Below are 27447 nucleotides of genomic sequence, written 5' to 3' on the forward strand. Positions count from 1 at the left end.
GCTGATGATTGACAGAGGTTGCCGGGATACCGGTCACGTGGGTGCCCGGAAGTGTTCCGGACTTTGAGAGGAGAAGTCATGGCGCAGGAGCCGGGCTCTGGGGGAAGGTATGCTTGTCTTCTGTACGTTGTAGAGTGGGGGTGGGGGGCAATGGTTCACCCTGCACCCTCCCCATTACCACCTTATTCTGACTTCTGCCCTCTTCCTCTCCAGTCCCGATGAAGGGCCTCGGCCTGAAACGTCGACTGTTTCTTACTCTCCACAGATGCTGCCTGACCTTCAGAGTTGCTCCAGCGTCTGCAGAATCTCGCGTGTTTATGTCTGTGGAGAATCAGTAAACGTTTCTGATGGAACCTCTCCGTCAGAACGGAGAATAAACAAGTTAGCTTTAATCGTCAGCTGTGATGTGGTTGGGTCAGCGGCACAACTGGCGTCGAATCGCAGTGTGCTGGAGGAGCTCGGGGTGTCCAGCACATTGTAGGTGCAGATTCCAGCATCTGCAGTCTCTATTCAGATGTCCTAATGTCCTGTCCCTAAATACGCCTGTACCCCATCGCGAATGCCTTAAAGCTCTCATCTTCACTCGATAGCAAACTCGACTAGGTCCCCTCCATCACTACCCTCCTCCGTCTGGCAGAACTGGATCTCACACTCAACAATGTCTCTTTCGGCCCCTCCCTCTTTCATCAAACTCGAGGGGTAGCCATCCATGTAGCACTCCATCCATGGGCCTATCTAAGAGTCTCTTAACTGTCACCAATGTATCAGTCTCTCATTGATCACCCTGTTTAAAAAAAACAGTACCTTTGACGCCCCCCTATGCTCTCCTCCGATCTACCTCTCCTAGCCATTTTCACCCTGGGGGAAAAGGTGCTGGCTGTCCACTCCATCTGTGTCTTTCCCAGAATGTAATCCTCATAACCGAGGGAGACCTGTAGACACGAGTTTTTTAATCATTAAATTGCTGTGGTGGATTTCTGTCGGGGAAGGCAAGGTTGCGAGCAGCTTCTGACCTTTGGTTTTTAATTATTCCTTGCAGGCTCTCTTCAACTAAATGCCGTCAACGTTCGAAAATCCACGAGGAGGTCAAGGTAACCCAGTCACATACAAGAGAAAATTTGCAGATGCCGTCAATCCAAGCAACACCCACAAAATGCTGGAGGAACTCGGCAGGCCGGGCAGCGGGAATTCCCAGTGGCCGCCAATTTTAATTCCACTTCCCATTCTCATTCCGATATGTCGATCCGTAGCCTCCTCTACTGTCGTGATGAGAACACACTCAGGTTGGAGGAACAACACATATTCCGTTTAGGTAGCCTCCAACCTGATGGCAGGAACACCAATTTCTCAAACTTTCGGTGGTGTGCCCCCCCCAACCCCACCGTTTCCCATTCCCTTTTCCCTCTCTCACCTCATCTCCTTGCCCGCCCATCGCCTCCCTTTGGTGCTCCTCCCCCCTTTTCTTCCTTCCATGGCCTCTGTCTCTTTCACCAGTTTAATTGCCAGTTCTTCATCCCCTCCCCTTCGGGTTTCACCTCTCACCTTGTGTTTCCCTCTCCTCTCCCCCCCCCCCCCCCTCAGCTTTTTGTACTCTTCCACAGATGCTGCCTGGCCTGCTGAGTTCCTCCTGCATTTTGTGAGTGTTGCTAGGAGGTCAAAGTAATATATTTCAATGCAGGTTCTACCTTTAATTAATTTATTTAATTGAAATAGGCCCTTCTTGCCCTTTGAGCCATGCCACCCAGCGACCCCCTGATTTCATCCGAGCCTAATCATGGGCCAATTTACAATGACCAGCTGGTACATCTTTTGGACTGTGGGAGGAAACCAGAGCACCTGGAGGAAACCCACACATCATGGGGAGAACATATAATCTCCTTACAGCAGGAATTGAACCTGTGTTGCTGTAAAGTGTTGTGTTAACCATCTTTCGTGGCAACAGTTTATTATAGTCGTGGTTATGAATGAGTTTTGAGAGATTACCCCCCCCCCCCCCATGTGCTACTCCCCCTAGGGCTCAGTAAGTTCTGTCCTGTCCTGGCAACACTGTGACTCTCTGACGCTCTGCAACTTGCCAACAGGATTACTATGGAAAGAGGCTGAAGCGAACGGAAGATCTGGTACTGAATGCCTGTGTCACTCCTGCTAAAGCACTCGCTAAGCACGTGCACGAAGCGTTGAAAGATGTTCACGAGGAAGTGAGCGCCAGGTCTGAAATCTTTATAATCTTTATGATCGTGATCTGTGATGTTCAAGATTCAAGGTTGTTTAATTTCCTGTACACAAGTGTAAAGGAGAATGAAGTAATTATTATTCTGGATCTGATACAGCACATAGAAAACCACAATAAGATAAAGAACACAATAAAGATAAATACACCTTCTTAAGCCCCATCGCCCCTTCTGGGGCATAGGCCGCTGACAGAAACTGCTCAGAGCCGTCTGTCCTGGTTGAGCCTTCCCTGTTGTCTCCAGTTATAAATACGCAAGATAGCTTATTTATGTTGATTGCATGTCTATAAGATGATGCTCGGGACAGGGGTGTCCGTACATAAGATAGGAAATGTTAAAGTAGTGGTGGAGGTGTTGATCAGCCTTGCTGCTTGGGGAAAGTAGCTGTTTTTGAGTGTGGTGGTCCTGGTGTAGATGATGTGTAGCCTTGTCCCTAATGGGAGTGGGTCAAACCGGCCATGAGCGGGGTGGGTAGGATCCTTCATGGTGTTACTGGCTCTTTTCTGGCACCTTTCTGTACACAGGTCCTTGATGGCAGGTAGGCTGGTGCCGATGATGCATTCTGATTACAGGTTGTAGCGCACCCCCCCCCCGTCCGCCACAGTGCAAGTTTCTGTACCGTGCAGTGATGTAGCTCGTTAGGATGCTCTCTACTACACATCTGTAGAATAATGTGAGTGGAGATGCAGCACAAAAGAGAACATGATAGTTATAAATACGTAAGACAGCTTGTATAGACGTATGTTCATAAAGTGACACTGACACAGGAGTGTCTGTACATAATGTAGTGGTGGTGAGGTTGTACAGAATTTATTTCACTTTCGTCCTACGTCTGTTCCTGTTCGCCTCAGCATGTACACAACTGTTCATACCAACGTGGCACTCTTGTATTGGTTGCTCTCCTGTGGTATTAAGCCCACAGCCCAGCTTGTCACTGCCACCGAGCACATCTGCAGGAAGCATTGCCACAAGAAAGGACTCTCGCCATCCAGGCCGCGCTCTCTTCTCACTGGAGCCAGAGATCTCACACCACCAGGTTCAGGGGCAGTTATTACCCCTCAACCATCAGGCTCTTAAACTTCACTCACCACAGCACTAAACTGATCACTGAAAGCAACCTATGGACTCACTTTCGAGGACTCTACAGTTCACATTCTCAGCATTTATTTATTTATTTATTATTATTACATGTTTATTTTCTGTTTGCACAGTTTACTTTCTTTTGCACGTTGGCTCTTTGTCAGTCGTTGTAGTTTTTCATTGATTCAGTTGTATTTCTTTGAACAACTGTGAATGCCTGCAAGAAAATGGATCTCAGGGTAGCCTATGGTGATGTGTACATACTTGGATAACAAGTTTACCTTGAACTTTGAGCTGTTGAAGTCAAAAGCTTCATTCACTGCACGTACATTGAACCATACAATGGAATGTGCCGTTTGTGTCGACGACCAACGCAGCCCGAGGATGTGCCGTGGCCAGACTGTGTGGCAAGATTCAAGGTTGTTTATTCTCATTCATGAGTGTAAAGGAGAATGAAACCCAGGATAGAAAATACAAAATAAACATAAAAAACACACAAAATATAAATACAAAACATTCCTATAAACACTGTTGAGCGTGGCCTTGTATACATAGACTAATCACGTGTCCATAAAGTGATGCTAGGTGCAGGAGTATCTGTACACAAGGTGAATCTGGCAGTAAATGATAAACTGACAAAGTTCGTCTTGGCAAAAGGAACTCTTCTAGGTAGCAACACAACAGGACAGTGACTGTGTCAGTGTAGGTATGAGGGGTGGATTGTAAGCATAAAGTGATAACGTAGCATGCCCACAACTTACTGTGAGTCTTTGAAATGTGGGAGGAAACCCATGCAGTCCTGGGGAGAAGGTATAAACTTCTTACAGGCAGCGGTGGGAGTTGAACCCCAATCATGGGTGCAGTAAGGTGTTACACTTAATGTTGTCGCTGTCTGTTTTCTCCTGTAGAGGGCCCACCTGTGCACTCCTCAAGGTCATTTGGAGTCAAACTGATGCATGAAGTTTATTGCTTGTAGATAAATTGATTTAGTGTGTAGATATCGAGAGCAAAGTCAGCATTAATTGACCATCCAAATTGTGTTTGAACAGACCGGCGATACAGCTTGTAGAATGCCTGCCTTGTGGTGCTGGAGAACGGATTGAATCTTTGACCTTGAGTGCTGTTTATGTGGAGTTTGCACATTCTTCCTAAGAATGTGTGGGTTTCCTCTGGAGTTGTAATAGATTATTTACTCCTCGGCATTTTTGCTAACCTTGCTTTCTAAACGCAGCATCTTGTAAGATGAAACAGTTATAAGTAAACTTCCAACTAACAGTTTGTTTAACTTCTGGTCATAAATGGAAGTTTTAAAATGTGAATGAAAAGCACTCAGCTTTGCAAGTAGTCTCTGTATTTTGAAAATACTCTGTCAAGAGTCACTGCACCTGCTTTAGGGTAGAGTACAAGATAATGGGTTGTTTCAAACAGACAAGCTGACTCTTAAGTTGTTTAGTTCAAGGAAGCTCATAGACCAGATGGATAATATTGTTTACTGAATCAGTAACTGATATGTTTTTAATTTGAAAGGCTTACGTACTCAGAAGTTAGCTTTACAAAATGAATGGTACTAGCTAAGATCTATACCTCCAAAAATTGCTTTTAAAAGATGTGTTACAAGGATATCTGGTGGACCATGGGGAGGCTCCACTGAAGTTACTAGAGTCTGGTCAGTCTCCTACCAGAAACTGAAGGTGGTCTCAGTTTCAGTGGCCTTGCCCACCCTGTTAGCAATTCTGCGGTGTTGGGGATAGTGCAGATGGTCGTCATAAGTTGCAATAGGATGTCGAGCTGGGCTGAGAAGTAGCAGATGGAGTTTAATCTGGGAAGCATGAAGTCATCCACTTCGGAAGGTGGAACTTGAAGACTGGATGCAAAGTTAATGCCAGAATTCTTAGTAGTGTGGAGGAACAGAGGGACGAAGTAGTGGATCTGTGATTAGGTGGTGAAGAATGTTTATTTTGGTGATAGTCAAGTTGCTGATGATTGGGTAATTCCCCCTGTCAATCAAGCTTGGAGTCCATAGTGTTATGGGTACCCACCCCGCTGTGCATTCTTCTGGGGAAATTCCCTCCAGGACCAGTCGAGGAGAGTTTTTTGTCGTGCACGAGCATGGTGAGTGAGGTGCAGGTACAGTGTAACACCTATCTGCACCTCCATCACAGGCACATAACTACTGACTACACACATTGTATTAATTATACAAAGTCATATACAGTGAAGAGAGGGAAAAGACTGCAAAAAAAGCATTTATTTGTGCAGTTAAAAAACCTAATTGGAGACAAGTCAAGAGAGGTGTGAGAGGTGTCTGTGATGTAAGTTGTCTCGTCTTCCTGGATGAGGTTGGTTTGAAATTCGGTCAGAACTGGTGGACAGGTGGATGTTGGGCTACCCCAGTTCCCCTGGATCAGAGCAGAAGACGTGAAAGCTGGTCAGTTGGCATACCCAAAGTTTGAGCCTGGAAATCAGGGTCCCTTCATTGGCTGGTCTGGAGGTCGAGGTTGAAGATCAGAAACCGAAGGTTGATCAGAAGCCCTGAATTCGAAGCCCTAGCCGAAGGCTAGAGGCTTGGGGGTGGAGGATTGTCTGTGTGCGTGAGGGTGGGGGGGGGGGGAGTGTGAGGAGGAAGGAAAGGGTCTTGTCTTGCTGTTGCTGATTGTGTTCTGTGTTGTCCCGCTGAGCATTGTGGGCATGCTATGATGGATTGTGTGGTGACACTTGTGGGCTGTCGTCGGGTTGTGTTCGTTGTTAACACAAAACAATGCCTTTGTATGTTTCGATGTACCTGTGATGAATAAATCGGAGTCTAAATGGGAATTGGAATTGGTTTATTATTGTCACATGTACGAAGATAAAGTGAAAAGCTTGTTTTGCATGCTCTTCATACAAATTAAACCATTACACAGTGCATTGAGATAGAACAAGGCAAAACAATAACAGAATGCAGAATAAAGTGTAAAAGCTCTAGGATATACAGGAAATACAGTGCAATCAGTATGTCTTTACATTCATTGTGTCATTGAAATGATAAGTAACTCTTACCAAATATCAGTGTTATTTAGTTTGCCTCTTTAAACAGTAACTGCATAAAATAACACCCGCAAAATGCTGAAGGAGCTCAGCATCAATGGAGAGGAATAAACAGTCGACATTTCAGGCTAATGCCCTTCATCAGGACTGTTTGTACATTGTATTGTACACCAGTCATTGAAGGTGGGCATGCAGGTACAGCAGGCGGTGAAAAAGGCAAATGGTATGTTGGCATTCATAGCAAAAGGATTTGAGTACAGGAACAGGGAGGTTCTGCAGTTGTACAAGGCCTTGGTGAGACCGCATCTAGAATATTGTGTGCAGTTTTGGTCCCCTAATCTGAGGAAAGACATTCTTGCCATAGAGGGAGTACAGAGAAGGTTCACCAGATTGATTCCTGGGATGGCAGGACTTTCATATGAAGAAAGACTGGATCGACTAGGCTTATACTCACTGGAATTTAGAAGACTGAGGGGGGATCTTATTGAAACGTATAAAATTCTAAAGGGATTGGACAGGCTAGATGCAGGAAGATTGTTTCCAATGTTGGGGAAGTCCAGAACGAGGGGTCACAGTTTAAGGATAAAGGGGAAGCCTTTTAGGACTGAGATGAGGATAAACTTCTTCACACAGAGAGTGGTGAATCTGTGGAATTCTCTGCCACAGGAAACAGTTGAGGCCGGTTCATTGGCTATATTTAAGAGGAAGTTAGATATGGCCCTTGTGGCTAAAGGGATCAGGGGGTATGGAGAGAAAGCAGGTACAGGATTTTGAGTTGGATGATCAGCCATGATCATACTGAATGGCGGTGCAGGCTCGAAGGGCCGAATGGCCTACTCCTGCACCTATTTTCTATGTTTCTATGTTTATTCCCCTCCATAGATACTGTCTTATGTGCACTTTGCTCTGGATTTCCAGCTCTGCAAATCTCTTGTGTGTATGATTTGCAGCTCCTAAATGTTGACGAGGTTGTCATTCAGGATCCAAAATGGACTACGGATGAATTCTCTTCCCTTGCTCTCGGTCCAGAAACCTTCTTTCCTCTATTTTTTGTCCTGCAAATGCTTGCAAGAAGCTGAATCTCAAGGTAGTACAGAATAAGGTAACAAGTATGGTAACAATTTATTTTGAAATTTGAAACCCTGAAGTTTCTCCAATACTTCCCCAAGGTCTTTGGAACTTTGCTCTGCAATCCTGTTTCCACTCCTCTTTCAGGTAACGGATTTATTTGTTATTGCCTCTGTGATATTTGACAGGTATTACGGATGTGGACTCGTGGTTCCTGAATGCTTGGAGAATTGTTGGATCCTGGATTTGGGAAGTGGGAGTGGCCGGGACTGCTATATGCTCAGCAAACTGGTCGGGGAAAAGGGCCACGTGACTGGGATAGACATGACTGATGGGCAGGTAATGCATGCATTTCTGGTCTTCCCGTTACCTCTGTTCTAAAAGATCGCTCTTCAGTTTTGAGGCTGTGCCCTCTAGTTCTGGATACCCCCACCATAGGAAGCATCCTCTCTGCTCTAGGAAAGTCGTAGAGGCTTTGGAGAGGGTGCAGAAGACGTGGTGTGAGCTATAAGGAGAGGATGGACAAACTTCTGTTGTTTTCTCCAGGGCGTCAGAGGCTGAGGGAAGACATGTTAGAAGTTTGTAGAATCATGAGAGTTTATAAAATTATGGGGTTCTTGTTTCTTGGATGTCTGTGAAGAGTATAATTTTCAGGTTGTATACTGTATACATTCTCTGATACTAAATGAACCTTTAAACATTTAAGCTGAGAGGGGGAAGATTTAAAGGGGAAGAAAATGGAACAGACTGCCGAAGGTCGTGGTGGAAGCAGATATGACAGTGGTGTTTAAGGGGCTGATAGACATGTGAATATGTAGGGAATGGAGAGATACGGATGATGCGTGGGCAGAAGAGGTTTAATTTAATCTGGCATTGTGTTTGACGCGGACATCGGTGGGGAAACGCATTTCCTGTGCTGTACCGTTCTGTGTTCTGTTTCTCCAAGAACAGGGACGCACAGAGCAGCCAGTGACCAGGGCAGATAGTTATGCCCTACCTGAATGGACTGAGGTAGATACAATGGTAATCTTTCAAGAAGGATTTAGATAAATGTTGGAAAACGAAGCACTTGCGGAGTAGGACATTGAAGTAATTAAACCACACTTGCAGAGGAAAAGAGAGGGTGTGGGTGCGATTCTGTGTTCTCCTGAGCATTGTGGGTATGCTATGTGTTGTGCACACGTGCCAGCAGACCCCTGCACGTTCCTCAATGTTACAACACAGCTGATGTACTTCATTGTATGTTTCCATGTACATATGGTGAATAAATCTGAAAGTGATTGGGAGCCCTCAGTTCTATTTCTGAGGCTCTGCTTGTTCGGGCAGAAGGCTGAAGGGAAATTATTTCTGTGACCTTCTAAACTTGAAGGCTGTTCCACTTGATCTGAACAGATGTGTCTGCCTCACCTTGTCCTTTTGGCCTGGTATCTTTCCTAACCACTTCATCCCAGTGCCTTCACTGTGTCACCTTCAGAACTGCAGTGTTGTGGCTTCCAGCTGTACAGGTTACTGATATGGTGGGGGGGGGGGGGGTGCCAAATCTGTGGAATTCGTTGCCACGGACAACGGTGGAGACCAGGTCATTGGGTACATTTAAACTGGAGGTTGATAAGCTCTTGATTGGTCAGGACACCAAAGGAAATGGGAGAGGGCAGCAGAATGGGGTTGAGAGGGATAATAAATCAGCCATGATGGAATGTGGAGCAGACTCGATGGGCCGAATGGCCTAATTCTGCTCCTATATCTTTTGGTCTTGAATCTTATTTTGGTTGTTAAACAAAGGTCACAGGAAGTAGGGGCAGGGGTAGAGTCAGTCATCACAGTCTTGGCTGTTTGTGTTGCCCTGACATCACCCTGAGCTCCCTGATTATCCATAATTCTTCTCAGTCTCTGTTTTGAATGAATTTAATGACCAAACCTCCACCACCTCTCAGTGATGACACTTTTCCTCATCTTTGTTTCAGTAGACTTGACCCAATTCTCATGCTATGTCTCTCTCCCACCAACCCCCCACCCCCGGCACTGCATTCCAAACACCCACCACTCTCTGTGGAAAAATATAAACCCAGTACTCACCGTAAGATAAGTTCTCGTGTGCTAGCCTTTGCCGCGGTGGGAAGAAGTCCCTGTCTGTCCACTCGATCTATGCCACTTCTCAGCTTGTACACCTCTGACAAGTCGCCTGTCACCCTCCTTTGCTCCAAAGAGAAAAGCTCCAGCTCACTCAGCCTTTCCTCATAAACCATACTCTCTAGATCAGGCAGCCTCCTGCACCGTCTCTAACGTAGAAACCCTGTCTTTATTGCTGATTCAGGGCAGTAATCTAGTTCCAGGAACACATTTGTTACCTGACTTTGTTTAACACCTCCAAATACACGCCAGGCTTTCTCAGGGGAGTATTATTCATCAATACTGAACATAAAATGAACAAGTCATTATTCTCCGTTAACACTGCGAAAGAGACCCGAAGCTTACAGTTTCTTATGTGAGTGTTGATCAGGGCTGTATTCAGAACCAAGACATTGAGAGTCCTGGTCCCACTGCAGACTCAACAGAAACTAGTCTGACGTTCCGATGTTCGGATTCAGATTGAAATGTATTTATCAAGTGTATCGAACGTACAGTGGAATGAGTTGTTTGCGTTAACAACAAAAGAGGGCACGGGGACAGCATCCGAGTGTCGCCATGTGTTCTGGGGCCGACATAATATTCCCACCATGTTCATCAGAACAACATGGCAGAGTGCAGAGCAATGTGGCACGGTGCAGAGCACAGCACAGAACAAGACAGGCCTTCAAACCCAGGACAGGCCTTTGAACCTCCTGTCCCTGGTCTCAGACATCGGGCCTCTGGCCTGGAGTTGCAGACTCCACCTTCAGACCTCTACTGATGAATTCTTTGACCTTTCCAGCTTTCTATCTCTGGACCACCCTTAAGTTTTTCCCGCCAGACTTCCAGCTGAAACCTCAAGCTGCTCCCTCAGTGGAGATGACGAATCCCACAGCATTACTTTGGGAAAGACTAAGACTTCGCTCTGGTGTCTTGTCATTTACCCACCACTAGCCCCAAAGCTTATAATTATGGATTCTAGCTGTACTCTAGTTGGCCGGCAATAGTCACAGGACTTCATACTTTCTCATTGGTTGTAAAAAGACTGTGAGGTCTTTCAAAGACTTATGTTTTACTTGACCTTTCTTCACCATTTTAGAACATAAAACATTTCGGCATAGTACGGGCCCTTTGGCCCACGATGTTGTGCCAGTCTCCTTCTATCCTACGCTAAGATCAATCCAAACATACAGTGGAATGAGTTATTATTACCTCTCAGTAGCCGTTACTGCCTCTCAATCATCAGCCTCTGGAACCAAAGGAGATAACTTCACTCAACTTCATTTGCCCCCATCACAGAAATGTTCCCACAACTCACTTTCGAGGACTCTTCATCTCATGTTCTCGATAGTTATTGCTTATTTATTTATTATTATTTCTTTTTGTATTTGCGCAGTTTGTTGTCTTTTGCACATTGCATGAGCACTTAAGTTGGTGCGGTCTTTCATCGATTCTATTATGGGTATTGTTCTGTTATGGATTTATTGAATGTTGTACATGGTGACGTATATGTAATTTGGATAATAAATTTACTTTGAACTTCTGAACTTGCAATCTAACTCTTCCCTCTTACATAGCCCTCCATTTTTCTTTCATCCATGTACCTATCTAAGAGCATCCCCCCCCCCCTTACTTTCCTCCAATTACCTTAAAGTTCTGCTCCTCATATTAGCCATTTCTGCCCTGAGGTAAAAAAAAAATTCTGGCTGTCCACTCAATTTATGCCTCTTAATGTATAATGTTTTGATATATAACTTGGGTTGGAAACTTTTGGCTATGAGGAACTTTCTTGTCTACCTGTTGATTTTGTCCTGCAGATACAACTGGCAAAGAAGTTTGTTGACTATCACACGAAGAAGTTTGGCTTCAGTAAACCCAATGTGGATTTCCTTCAAGGATACATTGAAAACCTTGGTGATGTTGGATTGAAAGACAGTACCTTTGATATTATTATGTATGTTTAAACAGTAACTTTATTTCTTCTGGTATTTTGTAGTTTAACTTTGCTGGCTTTTATCTTTGAGCTGCCTAGGATCAGAGTAATTCTGTGGGTTATATAATTTTTTTTAATCATGGGAGCTTCCCCCTTTTTCAACAACTGAGTTGTTTTCCCCAGAAGGAACACTTGGAAAATGTGGCAAATTGGCCACTTTTTTCCCTGAGAGTAGGAGAATGAGAGGAGAACAGAGTTCAGAGTTTATTATCAGAGTGCATATATGTCACCGTATACAACCCCGTAACTTGTTTGAAATTTGAAAAATCAAAAGTATGTTGCTTAAAGGAAAATTACATGCTGCAGATGGCACAGAGAGTAATTCAAGAGAGGTATATTTAGAAGTTTTGTAAGCAGCCTGAAGCACGTCGCTGTGGTTCACTGTGACATTTTGGACAAGAAGGATCTGGGGTTACAGATCCATAACTCTTTAAAAGAGGTGTCACAGGTTGTGAAGAAAGCTTTTGGCATATTGCCCTTCACAAATCAAAGTATTAAGTGCAGGAGTTAGGATGTTGAAATTGTATAAGATGTTGGTGAGGTCTAATTTGGAGAATAGTGTGCAGTTCTGGTCACCTGCCTTCAGAAAGATGTAAACAAGGTTGAAAGAATACAGAGAAAATTTACAAGGATGTTGCCGGGAATTGAAGACCCGGGTTATAGGGAAAGGTTGAATAGATGTGGGCTTTTTTCTTGGAGTGTAGGAGATTTGGTAGAGGTACACTAAATTATGAGAAGCATGGATATGGTAAATGCTTTTTCCACAGAGAGCTGAAACTAGAACTGGGGATCATAGGTTAAGTGTGAAAGGTGAGATATTTAGTGGAAACCTGAGGGGAGGATCTTCACTCAGTGGGTGGTGAAAGTGTTAAATGAGCTGCCAGCAGAAGAGTTGGTTCTCAGTTTGATTTTAACATTTAGGAGAAGTTTAGTTAAGTACATAAATAGGAGGTGTATGAAGAGCTGTGGCTCAGGTGTGGGTTGATGGGACTAGACAGAGTAATGGTTTGGCATGGACTAGATGGGCAGGAGGGCCTGTTTCTGTGCTGTAGTGCTACAGTATGTGGCTTTGGGAAATTGTATCAGATGACTGCAAGCTTTATACCTCTGTGCAGTGTTGTGCCCCTCCTAACGCATCCACTACCATTCCTTGGATTCTAACACAGCCCACTGGTGTTGTTTAACTCTAAGCAGGCGATGGATGAGATAAGTAATGGCAGGAATTTGCTGAGAGAGCGACAGAGATGTCCATTGTATCCACAATTCTGTTCATCTCTCTGTAAAATAGGATTGACGAAATTATTTCTTCGCAAGCTGCTGTTGGTGTTTGCGGTTTTTTGTGGTAGATTAATGATGGATTTATAGTATTTGTCTATTTGATGTAGACAATAAGACAAAAGGAGCAGAATTAGGCCATTTGCCCAGAGTGTCTGCTCTGCCATTCAAATCCGGCTGATTTATTATTTATTAACCCTCTCAATGCCTTCTCCCTGTAGCCTTTGACACCTTTACTAATCAAGATCCTATCAACCTTACCTTAAATATCCTCAATGACTTGTCCTGAGCAGCTGTCTTTGGCAATGAATTCCACAGATTTAAAGATGATTTAAAAAAAACCCATTAGCTTTATTTGTCACAGGTACATTGAAATATTGAAAGATGTGAAATGCATCATTTACATCAATGACCAGCACAGTCTGGGGATGTGTTGGGGACAACCCACAAGTGTTGCCATGCTTCCAGAGACAACATAGCCCACAACGTGGGAAGAAACTGGAACACTGAGAAGAAACCCATGCCATCATGGGGAGAATGTAAAATTCCTTACACAGTAGTGGGATTGAACTCTGATCACTGACGCTGTAAAATCTTATCCTAGCTGCTATGCTGTGTTATTGTAGAAATGTTATTACAGACTTCGCGGATATTTTTGGGTTTAGGAGGGTAATGTTATTAAACCTTTTGACTGTGAAGCAAATGAGATTTATAATCAATGAACACACACAAAATGCTGGTGGGACACAGCAGGCCAGGCAGCATCTGTAAGGAGAAGCACTGTTGATGTTTCGGGCCGAGACCCTTCGTCAGGACTAACTGAAAGGAAAGATAGCAAGAGATTTGAAAGTAGTGGGGGGGAGGGTTTTCGCATTTCCCCCTCCTTACTATCTTACTGTCTTTCCTTTCAGTTAGTCCTGATGAAGGGTCTTGGCCCGAAATGTCGACAGTGCTTCTCCTTATAGATGCTGCCTGGTCTGCTGTGTTCCACCAGCATTTTGTGTGTGTTGTTTGAATTTCCAGCATCTGCAGATTTCCTCGTGTTTGCTCTTCATAATCAATGCATTCCTATGGATTTCCACTGATTGCTTCAAGGTGTTTAATGCAATAAAATAAATTGAAGGATTTAATCCCTCATGTTAAGCTTGTGGATGCATTTGCAGCTACTGTGGTTCTGGTGTGATGCTTTAAACACTGACTGGGATAGTCCCTTCACTATCAGTCTCGATTGATTTGGGATCCATGAGTACCGTAGACCACTGATACTGCTGGTTATGAATACAGTTGGTGTAACTTTCTGCTGCTTGAATTTTCTATGTATGCAGGTTAAGGGCTTACATAATTTTTCTTTTCAGATCAAATTGCGTGATAAACTTATCGCCAGATAAAACAGCTGTGCTGGAAGAGGCCTATCGAGTGTTAAAGGTACCTGTTTAGTATTAGTCATGCTGTTCTTTTTTTAATTATTGTCAGGAGTATTAAGAGACTGTGAAAAGTTTTTATTTCAAGTTCAAGTTTGTTGTCATCAGACTGTGCATATAATCAACCAAACAAAACAATGTTCCACTGGACCACAGTGCACCCACACACAGCACCTAAAACAAAATGTTACCATAAATATGTTAATAAAATACAGTTCTAAACTGCGTGTAGTGCACAGCACAGGTAAATAGTGAGTAGTTCTTTAAGGTTGTTATAGCTGCGGGTGGTAATGGAGACACGTTCACATTACCTTTTAAGTTCTCCCAGTGCTGTGCAAATCTGACAGCCAAGTCCAGCTCCTGGCCTTCACGCGTGGCTTAGCTGCTAAGCCCAGCAGAACTGTTTCTACTGACAGGAGAAGGAGCAAAAGCAGGTTACAGGCACCTTAAAACCAGTTGCTTGGGGCAGATGGGTCTTGTCAGCCGTGGTTGGCAGTTGATCTAGGAGAAGGAAAACTCTGATCTGAAACCTCCGCTGCTTTGCGGCTACACTAAAGGAATAGGTATAGGTTGAGGAAGGCTTTGGGAGTACACCTCGAAGAAATATCCAGAGCTTAAGTCCCTACATTGAGTTCAACGCTGACTGGAAACTCTTGTGACACAGCTGGTGCCAAACTATCAGTCTCTGCCGTTCTCTTGGATTTGTCAGCTGCATGGAGACAGGGAGCCTGCTATGTGGCTTGCGTATCACTTAGACAACTGGCACACAACATCCATGCTCCACCCCGACTGACGGAGAGCTCGCTGTCCTTAGTGATGAGACCTCGGTGGAGGCAGAGTATTCATTACTTGCGTGCCACCCGTGTGCTCCTACCACCTTTGGTGAGGCTACACCTGGAGAGCGCAGCAAACAGCAGCAAAACAGTCCCCTGTACCTCTCCCACCTACTCGCGCACACAGACCTGGACAGGCCTCCAGCCTCCGTTAGGCTCACGGACTCACAGACAACAAGAAAGTCAGGGCTCCTGTAGGGGAGGGATGAGGTAGCTGGGATGCAGCAGATCTTGGTATAGGGATGGAATGAGAGGCGGGCTATCTCTGCCAGGACCAGTGTCCAGGGGGTGGTGTGTTCACGAGTGTGTAAGGGTTGACTCGTTCCCCAGAAGGATCTGGAGAATGACAAGACAGTTTTTAGTTACTGACTTCGTGATAATTCCACAACACAGACTGATTCAATTCCTAAAGAGTTGAATGCATCGGACGTTATGGACCTTACAGGAATTGATTTTCTCATTGTCAGGATGGTGGTGAGATGTACTTCAGTGATATCTATGCTGACTCTGAACTGCCAGAATCTGTCAGAAAGCACAAGGTTTTGTGGGGTAAGTGGAAAATATTCATAAGTAACACAAACACAATGCCAATACCATTTATTGTTTCTGAGGAATATTAAGTGGTTAGCTTGGCTTAATTTGTGACGTACATTGAAACGTACAGTGAGATCAAATCAAACCAATGAATATGTGGTGGGGGGAGCCTGTATCTTTCACCACCCTTCCGGCACAAGCATGCCATGCCCACAACGTACTAATCCTAACCCAAACGTCTGTGTGGAAGGAAACAGGAGCACCCGGAGGAAGCCCATGTGGTCACAGGGAGAACATACAAACTCCTTACAGGCAGTAGCAGGATTGAACCCCGATTGCTGGTGCTTGAAAGTGTTCTGCTAACTGCTATGCTACCATGCCATGCCCTGTTGCTCCCGATGCGTAATGTGCGGCACGTGAGCTTCCGGGCTCGATGTCTCTCTCTGTGCCTGTACGAGGGGGAGGACTGGCCTGCTGCTGTTAGTTCTAGAGAGCTTTGGGTGGAGATCTGGTACTGCTGGTTGGGAACACAACAATCTGCTGAGTGGCCATCAGGAACTGAAAGAATGTAATTTGTCGAATGATTTTCCTTCAGGTGAGTGTCTGGGTGGAGCTCTGTGGTGGAAAGAGTTTCTCAAAATTGTGGAGAAGGTGGGGTTCAGTGCCCCACGGCTGGTCAGTGCCACCAAGGTCCCCATGGGCAATGAAGAACTCCAGAAGTTAATTGGTAAGTAACCAAAGAGACCTCAACATCTGTTTGTGTCTGCACATTATTCACTTTGATATGGAAAATTGTTTAATGATTGTATCTTAACTGGTCGCATCATGGCCTGGTATGAAAACAAAATGCCCAGGAACAGAAAAAGATACAGATAGTGGTGGATACAGCCCAGTTCATCATAGGCAAAGTCCTCCCCACCGTCGAGTACACTTACATGGAGTGACGTCCCAAGAAAGCAGCATCCATCATTAAAGATCCCCTCATCCCAGCCAGGTCCTCTCCTTGCTGCTACCATTGGGCAGGAGGTAGATCCCACATCCTGAAGCAGAGAGGGAATTGGATTTAACCGATAGGCGATAATGGAGAGAGTGATGAAGGAGCAGGTGCCAGGGAGGACCTTGAGGGGATTTGGAAGGAAGTTTGGAGTGTGGGAGCCATGGTTAAAGGCATTGCCAGCAAAGTTGTTCACAAGGCTGAAGGATGAGGTGCAAAAATATTGAGCAGAGGGCATGAGGTTTTGGGATTAGGGATGGGGAGTAGGCAAGGGTTGATCAGAGATTAGTTTAATGGTAAGTCCAAAACCAGCGTTTGAGCATTGGGGTTGATAAGGTGATAAAAGTCAGGCTGTGGGTGTCCAGAGGGATGAGGTGATGGAGATTTGATTACTTTGGCAGACAGGAGGGACAGTAGTTCTCCAAGGCTGAGAAGGGACGGTTTTAAAACCATGATGTATTTAGATAAATTGAGGAAAGGTTGCGGAAGAGTTCAGGGTTAATGCAAGGATTAATGCATTCTGCATTCTTGTGGCATCAATCAAAGAGAAGCTTCTCCAAATTCTTAAGATTTAAATTTTTTTTTGTGATTGCTGGTAAATGCCGCAGTTCAAAAAGTGGTGCTGAGTGTCACCTTGAATCCTGGAAGTCTCTCCAGTGAAGGTGCATATGTAGGGCTGGTATGGAGATTCCAGGAAGAAGGAGCAGTTGATCATTTTCCTGATTTCTCAGCATTCCCGATCCCAGTTTCTGTTGTATCCCAACCCAGAGCATTCTCAATCCTGGCTCCAGCCGTTCAGAGACTATTGAGTATTGACATTAAAGTGAAGTTTATTGTCATCTGCAGAGAGGCAATGAAAAACTCACTAGCAGCAGCATCACAGGCACAACATTCACAAGAGAAACACACTGTGCAGTTTTTACAAGAAAGAACAGAATAAGAACAAAACAAAGACCATTTTAGGATAAAGTGATCTAAGTGGTTGTAGTGTTGCTAAGCTTGCAATGATCAGGTCTGTGCAGGTTGGTTCAAGAAACAAGTAATTGAGGGGAAGTAGTTTTCCTTGAAGCTGGTGATGTGGGATTTCAGACCTCTGTATCTCCTGGCCAAATGTAGCTGTGAGAAGTGAGGATAGTGAGGATTTTTGATGATACCTCCTTGAAGCATCGTCTCATGTACATGCTTCCGATGGTAGAGAGGGATGTGCCCGTGATCTATTGGGCCGAGTCCACTACACTGTGTGGCTTCTTACATTCCTGCACATTCGAGTTGCTATACCAGACCATGATACAACCAGTCAGGATGCTTTCAACAGTACACCTGTCGATAGAACAGTTAAGCACAGAAACAGTCTTTTCAGGCCACCTTATTGACGAGGATTTAGGAGTGCAGTTTATGGGGAAAAAAAATCAGGAAATTGGGATTAATTGGATAACATTAACAGAGTACAGGTACCTGTGGGCTGAATGGCTTTTTGTGCTTTATCATTCAATTATGTTATGTCAGTGTTGTGACACCTTGACCTTGTATCTGCGGTGAAACATTAACATCAGTTTAAGCATCTCACTAACATTCCGGCTGACTTTAAGCACCAGACTGTGCTTTGCACGTTAACATTGAGGTGATTGATTCAGTATTGTAAAGCACAAAGAGCCTTTCTGCCTACAGCTGCCTGTACCAACTCTCTACTACAGTATTTAGTGGAGCCCATTTTAACTTTTCAAACTTTCCGCAGATGGCTACAAGTTTGTTTCTGTCACATGCCGACTGTTCAAAATCCCAGCCGGCACTGCGAGAGAGAAAAGCCGTGTAATTTACAACAGCTCCATCACGGGCTGCACAGAGAAACTGGAGTTCGACGTCAATTACACATTTAATGTAAGATACAAGTTCGAAGCTCTAGCTTTTCAAGGGATTCATGTCCTAGAACTGGGTGTTTTTTGACTTGGATAAGGAGAGTTCAAAGTCACAAAACCATCAGGTGAAAGTGGAGATATATGGAATGTGTATCAGCAAGATATCCCATCTTATCTCTGTTTTAGTGCAAAGTGGTCATAATGTTGCAAAATTTTAGTGATTAGATAAATACTTTATTGATCCCAGAGGAAATTGCAGTGTCACAGTAGCATAACAAATGCACGGATATACAGATATTAGAAGAGAGAAAGAAGGAAGACTAAAATTAAGTTAACTCAGTCTAACAGGAGGGGTTCATCACTTCCCCGGCTATAGGTTGACTCATTATGGAGCCTAATGGCCGAGGGTAAGAATGACCTCATATAGCGCTCTTTGGAGCAGTGCAGTTGTCTTAGTCTATGATTAAAAGTGCTCCTCTGTTCAGCCAAGGTGACACGCAGAGGGTGAGAAACATTGTCCAGAATTGCCAGGATTTTCCGTAGGGTCCTTTGTTCTACCACAGCCTCCAGTGTGTCCAGTTTGACTCCTATAACAGATCCAGCCTTTCTAATCAGTTTATTGAGCCTGTTGGCATGACTCCTGTTGATGCCATTGCCCCAGCACACCATCACATAGAAGATTGTACTGGTGACAACAGACTGGTAGAACAAGTGAAGGAGAGGCCTCTACTCATCATGGAGTAGAGACGACTCTGGCCCTTCTTGTACAAAGCCTCTGTGTTGGTGTTCCACTCAAGTCTGTCATCCAGGTGCACCTCCAGGACCTTGTATCACCTCACCACATCCACGTCCTCACCATCAACAGTAACAAGGAGCAGTGCAGGCTTAGTCTTCCTAAAGTCCATCACCATCTCATTTGTCTTACTGATGTTGAGCTGCAGATGATTCAGCTCGCACCATTTGACGAAGTCCTCCACCAGGGTTCTGCTGGTTGGTTTGAGAACCCAGTGGCTGAAGGGAAGTAGTTGTTCATGAACCTGGTGGTGTAGGACTTCCTGCCTGACAGTAGCTGTAAGATGATGTCTTGGCTCAGTTTTGGGGACCTTTGATGATGGATGTTGCCTTCTTGAAGAAGCACCTCCAGTAGATACTACCAATGGCGGGGAGGGATGTATTGGGCAGAGTCCGCTACTATCTGCAGCTTCATCATTCCTGCGCATTTGAATCACTGTACCAGACCAAGATGCAAACCAGTCAGGATGCTTTCACAGAGTATCACAGAAACAGGCCCTTTGGCCCACAATATTGGTTTATCTGTTCATTGTTCCTATTTCACCTACCTTTCATCAGCTCTTTCTGTTCCCTCTTCTGTCATATACTTGTGTAATTTCCTGAAGCACCTTGCGGTAAGCAGTGCAGATGGGTGTCTTTTCCAGTTGGTGAGCATTGAATCAGTGTCTTCTCATTCTCTTGACCAGGAAGGACAGACTGTGGTTGTGGACGAGGAAACCGCAGCGATTCTCAACAGCTCCCGATTTGCAGATGATTTCACTATTCAGTCACTTGCCAAAGTGTCTCCCAGCTCTGCAGAATGCCCACCCACTGAGTCGCAGGTAAATCCGTCCAACATTTAAAACAAGGTCGCTTGGTTTTCCGTGTTAATTAAAGTAGTCAAGAGAAATCTGAGCAAGTAATAGGGCTGTGCTGACCACCTCTACCCAGATAGTGTGTTTCTTATGGTGCATCAATAAAGATCCCCTCCAACATCACTCACCACCTTGACCTGGAAATATGCAGATATTCCTTAATTTTGCTGCATCCAAATTCCTGACGTAACAAGGCACTGAGACAGAACTGAGTATTATTTCAGCAGGAGGGACAGAAAGACATCATGTGACACAGTGCAAAGTAGCATTTTGAATGACATCGGGCTTATACTGGACTGAATGAGAATCCAATTCAAGAGTGTGTTTCAATAGAGTCATAGAAAACTGCAGTACAGAAACAGACCTTTTGGCCCATCTAGCCCATGCTGAACCACTTAAACTGCCTAGTCACATCGTTCTTTACCCGGACCATAACCCCCCCATTCGTGTACCTATCCAAACTTCTCTTAAATGCTGAAATCAAAGTTGCTTCCACCACTTACTGGTGGCAGTTCATTCCACACTCTCATCGCCCGAGTAAAGAAGTTTCTCCTCATGATGTTCTTAAACATTTCACCTCTCACCCTTAACCTGTGACCTCTAGTTCTAGTCTCACCCAACCATAGTGGAAAAACCATGCTTGCATTTATCCTATCTATACCCCTTGTTATTTTGTATACCTCTATCAAATACCCTCTCAGTCTTCTACGTTCTAGAGAATAAAGTCCTAACCTATTCAGTCTTTCCTGAGACTTTATTACTCAGGTCTTCCAGTCTGGCAACATCCTTTAAAATTTCCTCTACACTATTTCAGTCTTATTTACATCTTTCCGATAGCAGGTGACTAAAGCTGCACACGATACTCCAAATTAAGCCTTATCAATGCCTCGTACAACTTTGACATAATATCCTATTTCCTGTGCTCAGTTCTTTGATCTATGAAGGCCAATAGTGAAGGTTAGAGAGACACTAGAAGTACCTTCATCATGCAGATGTAGAGTCCAAGGAGACGGCTCTCCACTGCGTTCTCAAACTACCAGGAATGGCCAATGAATGTTGTCCTTGCCACATCATATGTATAATCAAAAGGCTGGAGGCTAAGAGTGGAAGGAAGGTCACCTACCAGATGGCTTTCTTGAACACAGAAAACTAAAAATCTTCAGTGTGTGCTGGATGCAATTCATAGAATTTTGTTCCTCTTGGTTGTAATTATTTGATTGTTCTATTTATATTTCTGATACAAAAAGAAACATCAAGTGAGAATTCACGAGGAAATCTGCAGATGCTGGAAATTCAAACAACACACACAAAATGATGGTGGAACGCAGCAGGCCAGGCAGCATCTATAGGGAGAAGCACTGTTGACGTTTCGGGCCGAGACCCTTCGTCAGGTCTCGGCCTGAAACGTTGACAGTGCTTCTCCCTATAGATGCTGCCTGGCCTGCTGTGTTCCACCAGCATTTTGTGTGTGTTGTATCAAGTGAGAATTTCCGTTTTTCTTTTGGAGAAGTGGATTGGGCGATAAATCAATTACTGAGATACTGTAGAGCAGAGGATAGCTCATGGTGATCTACTGACTAGGAAGATGAAGATAAACAATAGCTTTGTTTGTCACATGTACGATGAAGCAAACAGTGAAGTGAACCATTTGTATTAACAATCAACACAGTCCAGGATGTGCTGGAGCCATTTGCAAGTGTCCCTGTGAGTCCAGCGCCAACAGAGCACGTCCTCAAATTACTAACCTGAATGTGGGAAGAAGCTGAAGCAGCTGGAGGAAACTGGCAGTTGTGGGGAGAACGTACGAGCTGGTGGGAATTGCACCCCTATTATTAACGGCTTAAAGCATTATGCCAGTTGCTGTGGTGCCATGCCGTCCACATAAATACAATAATAAACGCAGCGATGAGTGGAAAAACAACAGGATGGTGCAAAGCTTGTAGTTCAGCCCTAAGAAATGCTGAAGTGACCAAGAGCAGTGGAGAGAAGAGCCTGAGTACGTGGCAGCACCATCGGGATAGTGACTGGTTCAGGAGTGAGGGGGGGCGGGTAGGGAGAAGAAGGATAAAGCTACAAGGAAGTGAAATTAACAACACAAAGTTGCATGTGATTTTGTTTAAAAAGGAGATGCATGATAATGTAAGCTTACAAAAGACAGGACTTCTGGGGAATTTCTCACCATTTTATGAGCTAGTGAGGCAAGAAATGGAAAGTGAAGTGAATGGCTAACGAATACAGGAGTGTGTAGCCGCTCTCACCAAAGTTTATTGGCACGGCTGCGTTTTAACTCAGATCTCACAGTTCACAGTTTGTCCCACACATGGTGCAGACAGATACAGTCTACATCCAGGACTAAACATGATTATTCCAGAAAGTTGTGACTAAATACAAATGAAAGAAAGCTTCCTTGAAGTTTTTAATCTTATTAAACGTTAAACAAGCCAAGGTCTCTAAACTGTCTCAGTCTCTGTCTCCTTATCTCATCTGCCCCAGGAAAGGTGGGGGAGGGTGAGTACCCAGCGGTCGTGGTCCACATCTGTACCCATGGCCAAGGCAGGAAGGCAGATGAGGTCCTGAACAGAACATTTAGGAAGGTTAAGGTTCTAAGTTTAAAGAAGAGAATATCTAGTGTAATCACAGGATTACTCCTCATGCCACAACCTAGTGAGGTCATCATCATCATTATGTGTTATGTCATATGATGCGGGCGATTATGGTCTCTGACCATGATTGTTCTTGGCAAATTCTACAGAAGTGGTTTACCATTAACCCTTTCTAGGCAGTATCTTTACAAGACAGGTGACACCAGTCAAACACAAGTTGCTCTAAAAAGCCACCTCATAGATATTCTACAAAATTCCTCTCTTGGGATCCAACACTAAGCTGATTTTCCCAATTTGCCTGCATATTTAAATCCCCCATGATTATCGGAACACTGCCCTTTCTTCATGTCTTTTCTGTCTCCTGTTGTAATATATAGCCCACCTCCCGGCTGCTGTTCGAAGGTCCGTATATAACTCCCATTAGGGTCTTTTTACCCTTTCAGTTTCTTAACTCTACCCACAAGGAATCTATATCTGCCAATCCTATGTCACCTGTTCCTAAGGATTAGATTTCATATTTTTACCAACAGAACCACCCCACCCCCTTTGCCTACCTGCCTGTCCTTTCGATACAATGTGTATCCTTGGATGTTAAGCTCCAACAAATTATTTTCTTCCAGCCAGGACTCAGCATCATTCCTGGCAATCTTTAACTGCAGGATCATCTAACTTATTCCATATACTGCGTGCATTCAAATATAACACCTTCAATCCTGTATTCATCATCCTTTTTGATTTTTGGCTTATTACACTTTATAACTCATCCCACTGACTGCAATTTCACCCAATCATCTGCCTTTCCTTCCTCACAGTCTCACTATACACAGCATCTAGTTGGTATATTGGAATATACACAGCATTATACCAATTGTCTCATCCCCAGCTCCATCACTCCTGCCACAGTAGTTTAAACCCTCCCCAGAGCTCAAGCAAACCTGCCCATGAGGCTAATGGTCCGCATCAGGTTCAGGTGGAACTTGGTCTTTTTATTCAGGTCATAACTTCCCCAGAAGAGATCCCAATCATCCAGAAATCTGAAGCCCTGTGCCCTGCACCAATTCTTCAGCCACACATTCATCTGTTGAAGTTGCATAAGATGTTGGTGAGGCCTAATTTAGAATATTGTGTCTAGTTTGGTCACCTACCTACAGGAAAGATGTCAATAAGATTGAAAGAGTGCAGAGAACATTTACAAAGATGTTCAAAGATCATTAAGTAACTTTATGTTCTCAGTAGATATATGTCACCATATACAACCCTGAGATTAATTTTCTTGTCGGTATACTCTACATTAGAATAATAACCATAATAATGGATTCAATGAAAGAGCACAGCAACTTGTGCAAACGACAACAAACTGTCGAATACAAAAAGAAAGAAATAATGATAATAATATTGAGAAGATGAAGAATCCTTGAAAGTGAATTTTATAGGTTGTGTGAACTTGAGGACCTGAGTTATAGGGAAAGGTTGAATAGGTTAGGATTTTATTCCCTGGAGCATCAAGGTATACAAATTTGCAAGCAGTATAGATCGGGTAAATGCAAGCAGGCTTTTTCCACTGAGGTAGTGTGAGACTAGGACAAGAGGTCAGGGGTTAAGGATGAAATGTCTGAGAACATGAGGGGGAGCATCTTTACTCAGAGGGTGGTGAGAGTGTGGAATGAGCTGCCTGAGGAAGTGGTGGATGCTGGTTCAATTTCAACACTTAAGAGAAGTTTGGATAAGTACATTGGTAGGGGTGCATGGAGGGCTGTGGTCCAGGTGCAGGTCACTTGGACTAGGCAGATTAATAATAGGCATGGACTAGATGGGCTAAATAGTCTGTTTCTGCACTGTAGTGTTCTGTGATTCTATCAGACCTTCCACCCTCCCTATCTAGCCCCTTCCTGTCCTGACTACTGCATTTTTTCACTTTAGCGTTTAAATTTGTTCCATCTTTCCCATCGATTACATCACCTTTTTGGACCCTGCCCTTCTTGCCAGACTAGCTTAAACCCTTCCAAGCAGCACCAAGCAAATCTCTCTGCCAGGATAATCGCTCTCTTCCAGTTTGGCTGCAACTCATCTCTCTTATACAGGACCCACCCATCCCAGAAAAGAGTCCAGTAATTTCTGTAGCTTAAACTCTCCCTCCTGCACCAGCTCCCTAGCCACACTTAACTGTATTATTTTTTAGTATCTTGCCTCACGAGGTGGAGGGGTGGAGATACATCTCTACTAAAGGAGGTGTAATGTGATCCTTCCCTCCGCTAGCCTGTGTAGATCACCCTTGAGCAAGGTGTAGCATCTACTTAGCACCCACTTCCTCAATCACGGTCACGTGATGCCATGGGAGCAGGTGGTGGATGGTCGTATGAGCAGCTGATGCAGGTCGCAAGTCCTGGTAGTGCGACACAGTTGTCCCTGATGACCACACCTGCAATAGGTGCATCCAGCTGCAGCTCCTATCAAACCGAGTTAGGGAATTGGAGCAGGAGCTGGATGAACTACGGATCATTCGGGAGGCAGAGGCAGAGATAGATAAGAGTTATCGGGAGGTAGTCACACCGAAAAGACAGGAGGTAGGCAAATGGGTGACAGTCAAGAGAGGCAGGGGGAGCAGACAGAGAGAGAAGAGCACCCCTGTGGCCGTTCCCATCAAAAATAAGTATACCGTTTTGGATACTGTTGGTGGGGATGACCTACCAGGAACAAGCTGCAGTGGTCCTGTCTCTGGCACTGAGGTTGGACCCTCGACTAGGAAGGGGAGGAGGGAAGAGAAGAGAGCGGTAGTGATAGGGGACTCTATAGTCAGGGGGGCGGATAGGAGATTTTGTGGGGAAGATCGGGAGTCTCGGATGGTATGTTGCTTCCCTGGTGCTGGGGTCTGAGACATCTCAGATCGGGTGCAGGTTATTCTCGAGAGGGAGGGCAAGAATCCAGATGTTGTGGTCCATGTAGGGACCAACGACATGGGTAGGATGAGTGAGGGGGTCCTGCGTAGTGAGTTCAGGGAGTTAGTTGCGAAGCTGAAGAGCAGAACCTCCAGGGTAACAATCTCAGGATTGCTACCTGTGCCATGTGCGAGTGAGGCAAGGAACAGGAGGATTATAAAGATTAATACGTGGCTGAGAGGATGGTGCAGGAGGGAGGGCTTCAGGTTTGTAGATAATTGGGTTTTGTTCCAGGGAAGGTGCGATCTGTTCCGAAGGGATGGTTTACACCTGAACTGGAGTGGTACTAACATTCTTGCAGGGAAGTTTGCTAGTGCTTCTTGGGGGGGTTTAAACTAAATTTGCAGGGGGTGGGGATCCAGAATGTGAGAGAGGATAGCGAGAGGAAGAATAAAGGACAGGTGGGGACTACACGGTTCCGGAATATTAAGTGTGTAGTAGAGAAAGGTGAGGCGGAACAAGTGATAAGGAGGACACAGAGGGATGGTCTGACAGATCATGGAGTTAAATGTGTTGAACGAATAAGTAAATTTAGGAAGGACAACAAAATTCTTGGGGCATATAGCCCGATGGGAGTTCGGGAAGCTGGGTTAAGCACAATAGGCAGCGATTCAAACAGAGAGAGGAGAAATGGGCTAAAAATTCTATATCTGAATGCACAAAGTGTCAGAAATAAGGCAGATGAGCTTGAAGCCCAGGTGCGAATGGGTAACTATGATGTTTTTGGGATAATGGAGACATGGCTGCAGGGAGATCAGACCTGGGAAATGAATGTACAAGGGTATACGTGCTTTCGTAGGGACAGAAATGTGGGCAGAGGGGGTGGGGTGGCCCTGTTGGTGAGGAATGAGATTCAGTCCTTTGCAAGGGGGAACATAGGGTCAGGAGAAATAGAGTCTGTGTGGATAGAACTGAGGAACAGTAAGGGCAAAAGGACCCAAATGGGTGTTGTCTACAGGCCACCAAACAGTAGCATGGAAATTGGGTGCAAGTTGAATAGGGAGTTAACATTGGCATGTGGCAAAGGTAATGTCGCAGTAGTTATGGAGGATTTCAACATGCAGGTGAACTGGGAGAATCAGGTTGGTGCTGGACCCCAGGATAGGGAGTTTGTAGAGTGTCTACGGGATGCTTTCTTGGAACAGGTTGTACGAGAGCCGACCAGGGACAAGACTATTCTGGATTTAGTGTTATGTAATGAACAGGATTTGATAAGTGATCTTGCAGTAAAGGAGCCATTAGGAGGTAGTGATCATAATATGATAAGTTTTTATCTGCAATTTGAGAAGGATAAGGGCAGCTCGGAGGTGTCGGTGTTACAGTTGAACAGGGGAAACTATGGAGCCATGAGGGAGGAGCTGGCCAAAGTTGACTGGACGGATAGCCTAGCAGAAAAGACAGTGGAACAGCAATGGCAGGTATTCTTGGGAATAATGCACAAGGTGCAAAATCAGTTCATCCCCCGGAGAAGGAAGGATTCAAAGGGGGGAAAGGGGCCACAGTGGTTGACAAAGGAAGTCAGAGATTGCATAGCATTAAAAAAAAAAGGAAGTATGACAGAGCTAAGGTGAGTGGGAGGACAGATGATTGGGAAGTTTTTAAGGAACAACAGAACTTAACTAAAAAGACAATACGGGGAGAAAAAATGAGGTACGAACGCAAGCTAGCCAGGAATATAAAGGAAGATAGCAAAAGCTTTTTTAGGTATGTGAAGAGAAAGAAGATAGTTAAGAACAATGTTGGGCCCTTGAAGAATGAATTGGGTGAAATTGTTATGGGAAGCAGAGAAATGGCAGAAGAATTTAATGAGTACTTTAGATCTGTTTTCACTAAGGAAGACA

General features: G+C 44.6%; 1 protein-coding gene across 1 annotated transcript in view; it reads left to right on the forward strand.

Moving 5' to 3' along the window:
- The window catches only part of as3mt (arsenite methyltransferase), a 38362-nt gene continuing 10915 nt past the window's right edge, over positions 1 to 27447 (forward strand). The window contains exons 1-10 of the mRNA XM_073026924.1: positions 1 to 107; positions 1040 to 1091; positions 2082 to 2209; positions 7595 to 7745; positions 11333 to 11469; positions 14139 to 14208; positions 15505 to 15586; positions 16167 to 16298; positions 18301 to 18443; positions 19900 to 20034. Of these exons, the coding sequence (XP_072883025.1) occupies positions 79 to 107; positions 1040 to 1091; positions 2082 to 2209; positions 7595 to 7745; positions 11333 to 11469; positions 14139 to 14208; positions 15505 to 15586; positions 16167 to 16298; positions 18301 to 18443; positions 19900 to 20034 (1059 nt within the window). The 5' untranslated portion in view covers positions 1 to 78. The remainder of the gene's footprint in view (positions 108 to 1039; positions 1092 to 2081; positions 2210 to 7594; positions 7746 to 11332; positions 11470 to 14138; positions 14209 to 15504; positions 15587 to 16166; positions 16299 to 18300; positions 18444 to 19899; positions 20035 to 27447) is intronic.

The sequence above is a fragment of the Hemitrygon akajei genome, chromosome 23 (genome assembly GCF_048418815.1).
Source record: "Hemitrygon akajei chromosome 23, sHemAka1.3, whole genome shotgun sequence".
In the NCBI taxonomy this organism is placed as follows: domain Eukaryota; kingdom Metazoa; phylum Chordata; class Chondrichthyes; order Myliobatiformes; family Dasyatidae; genus Hemitrygon; species Hemitrygon akajei.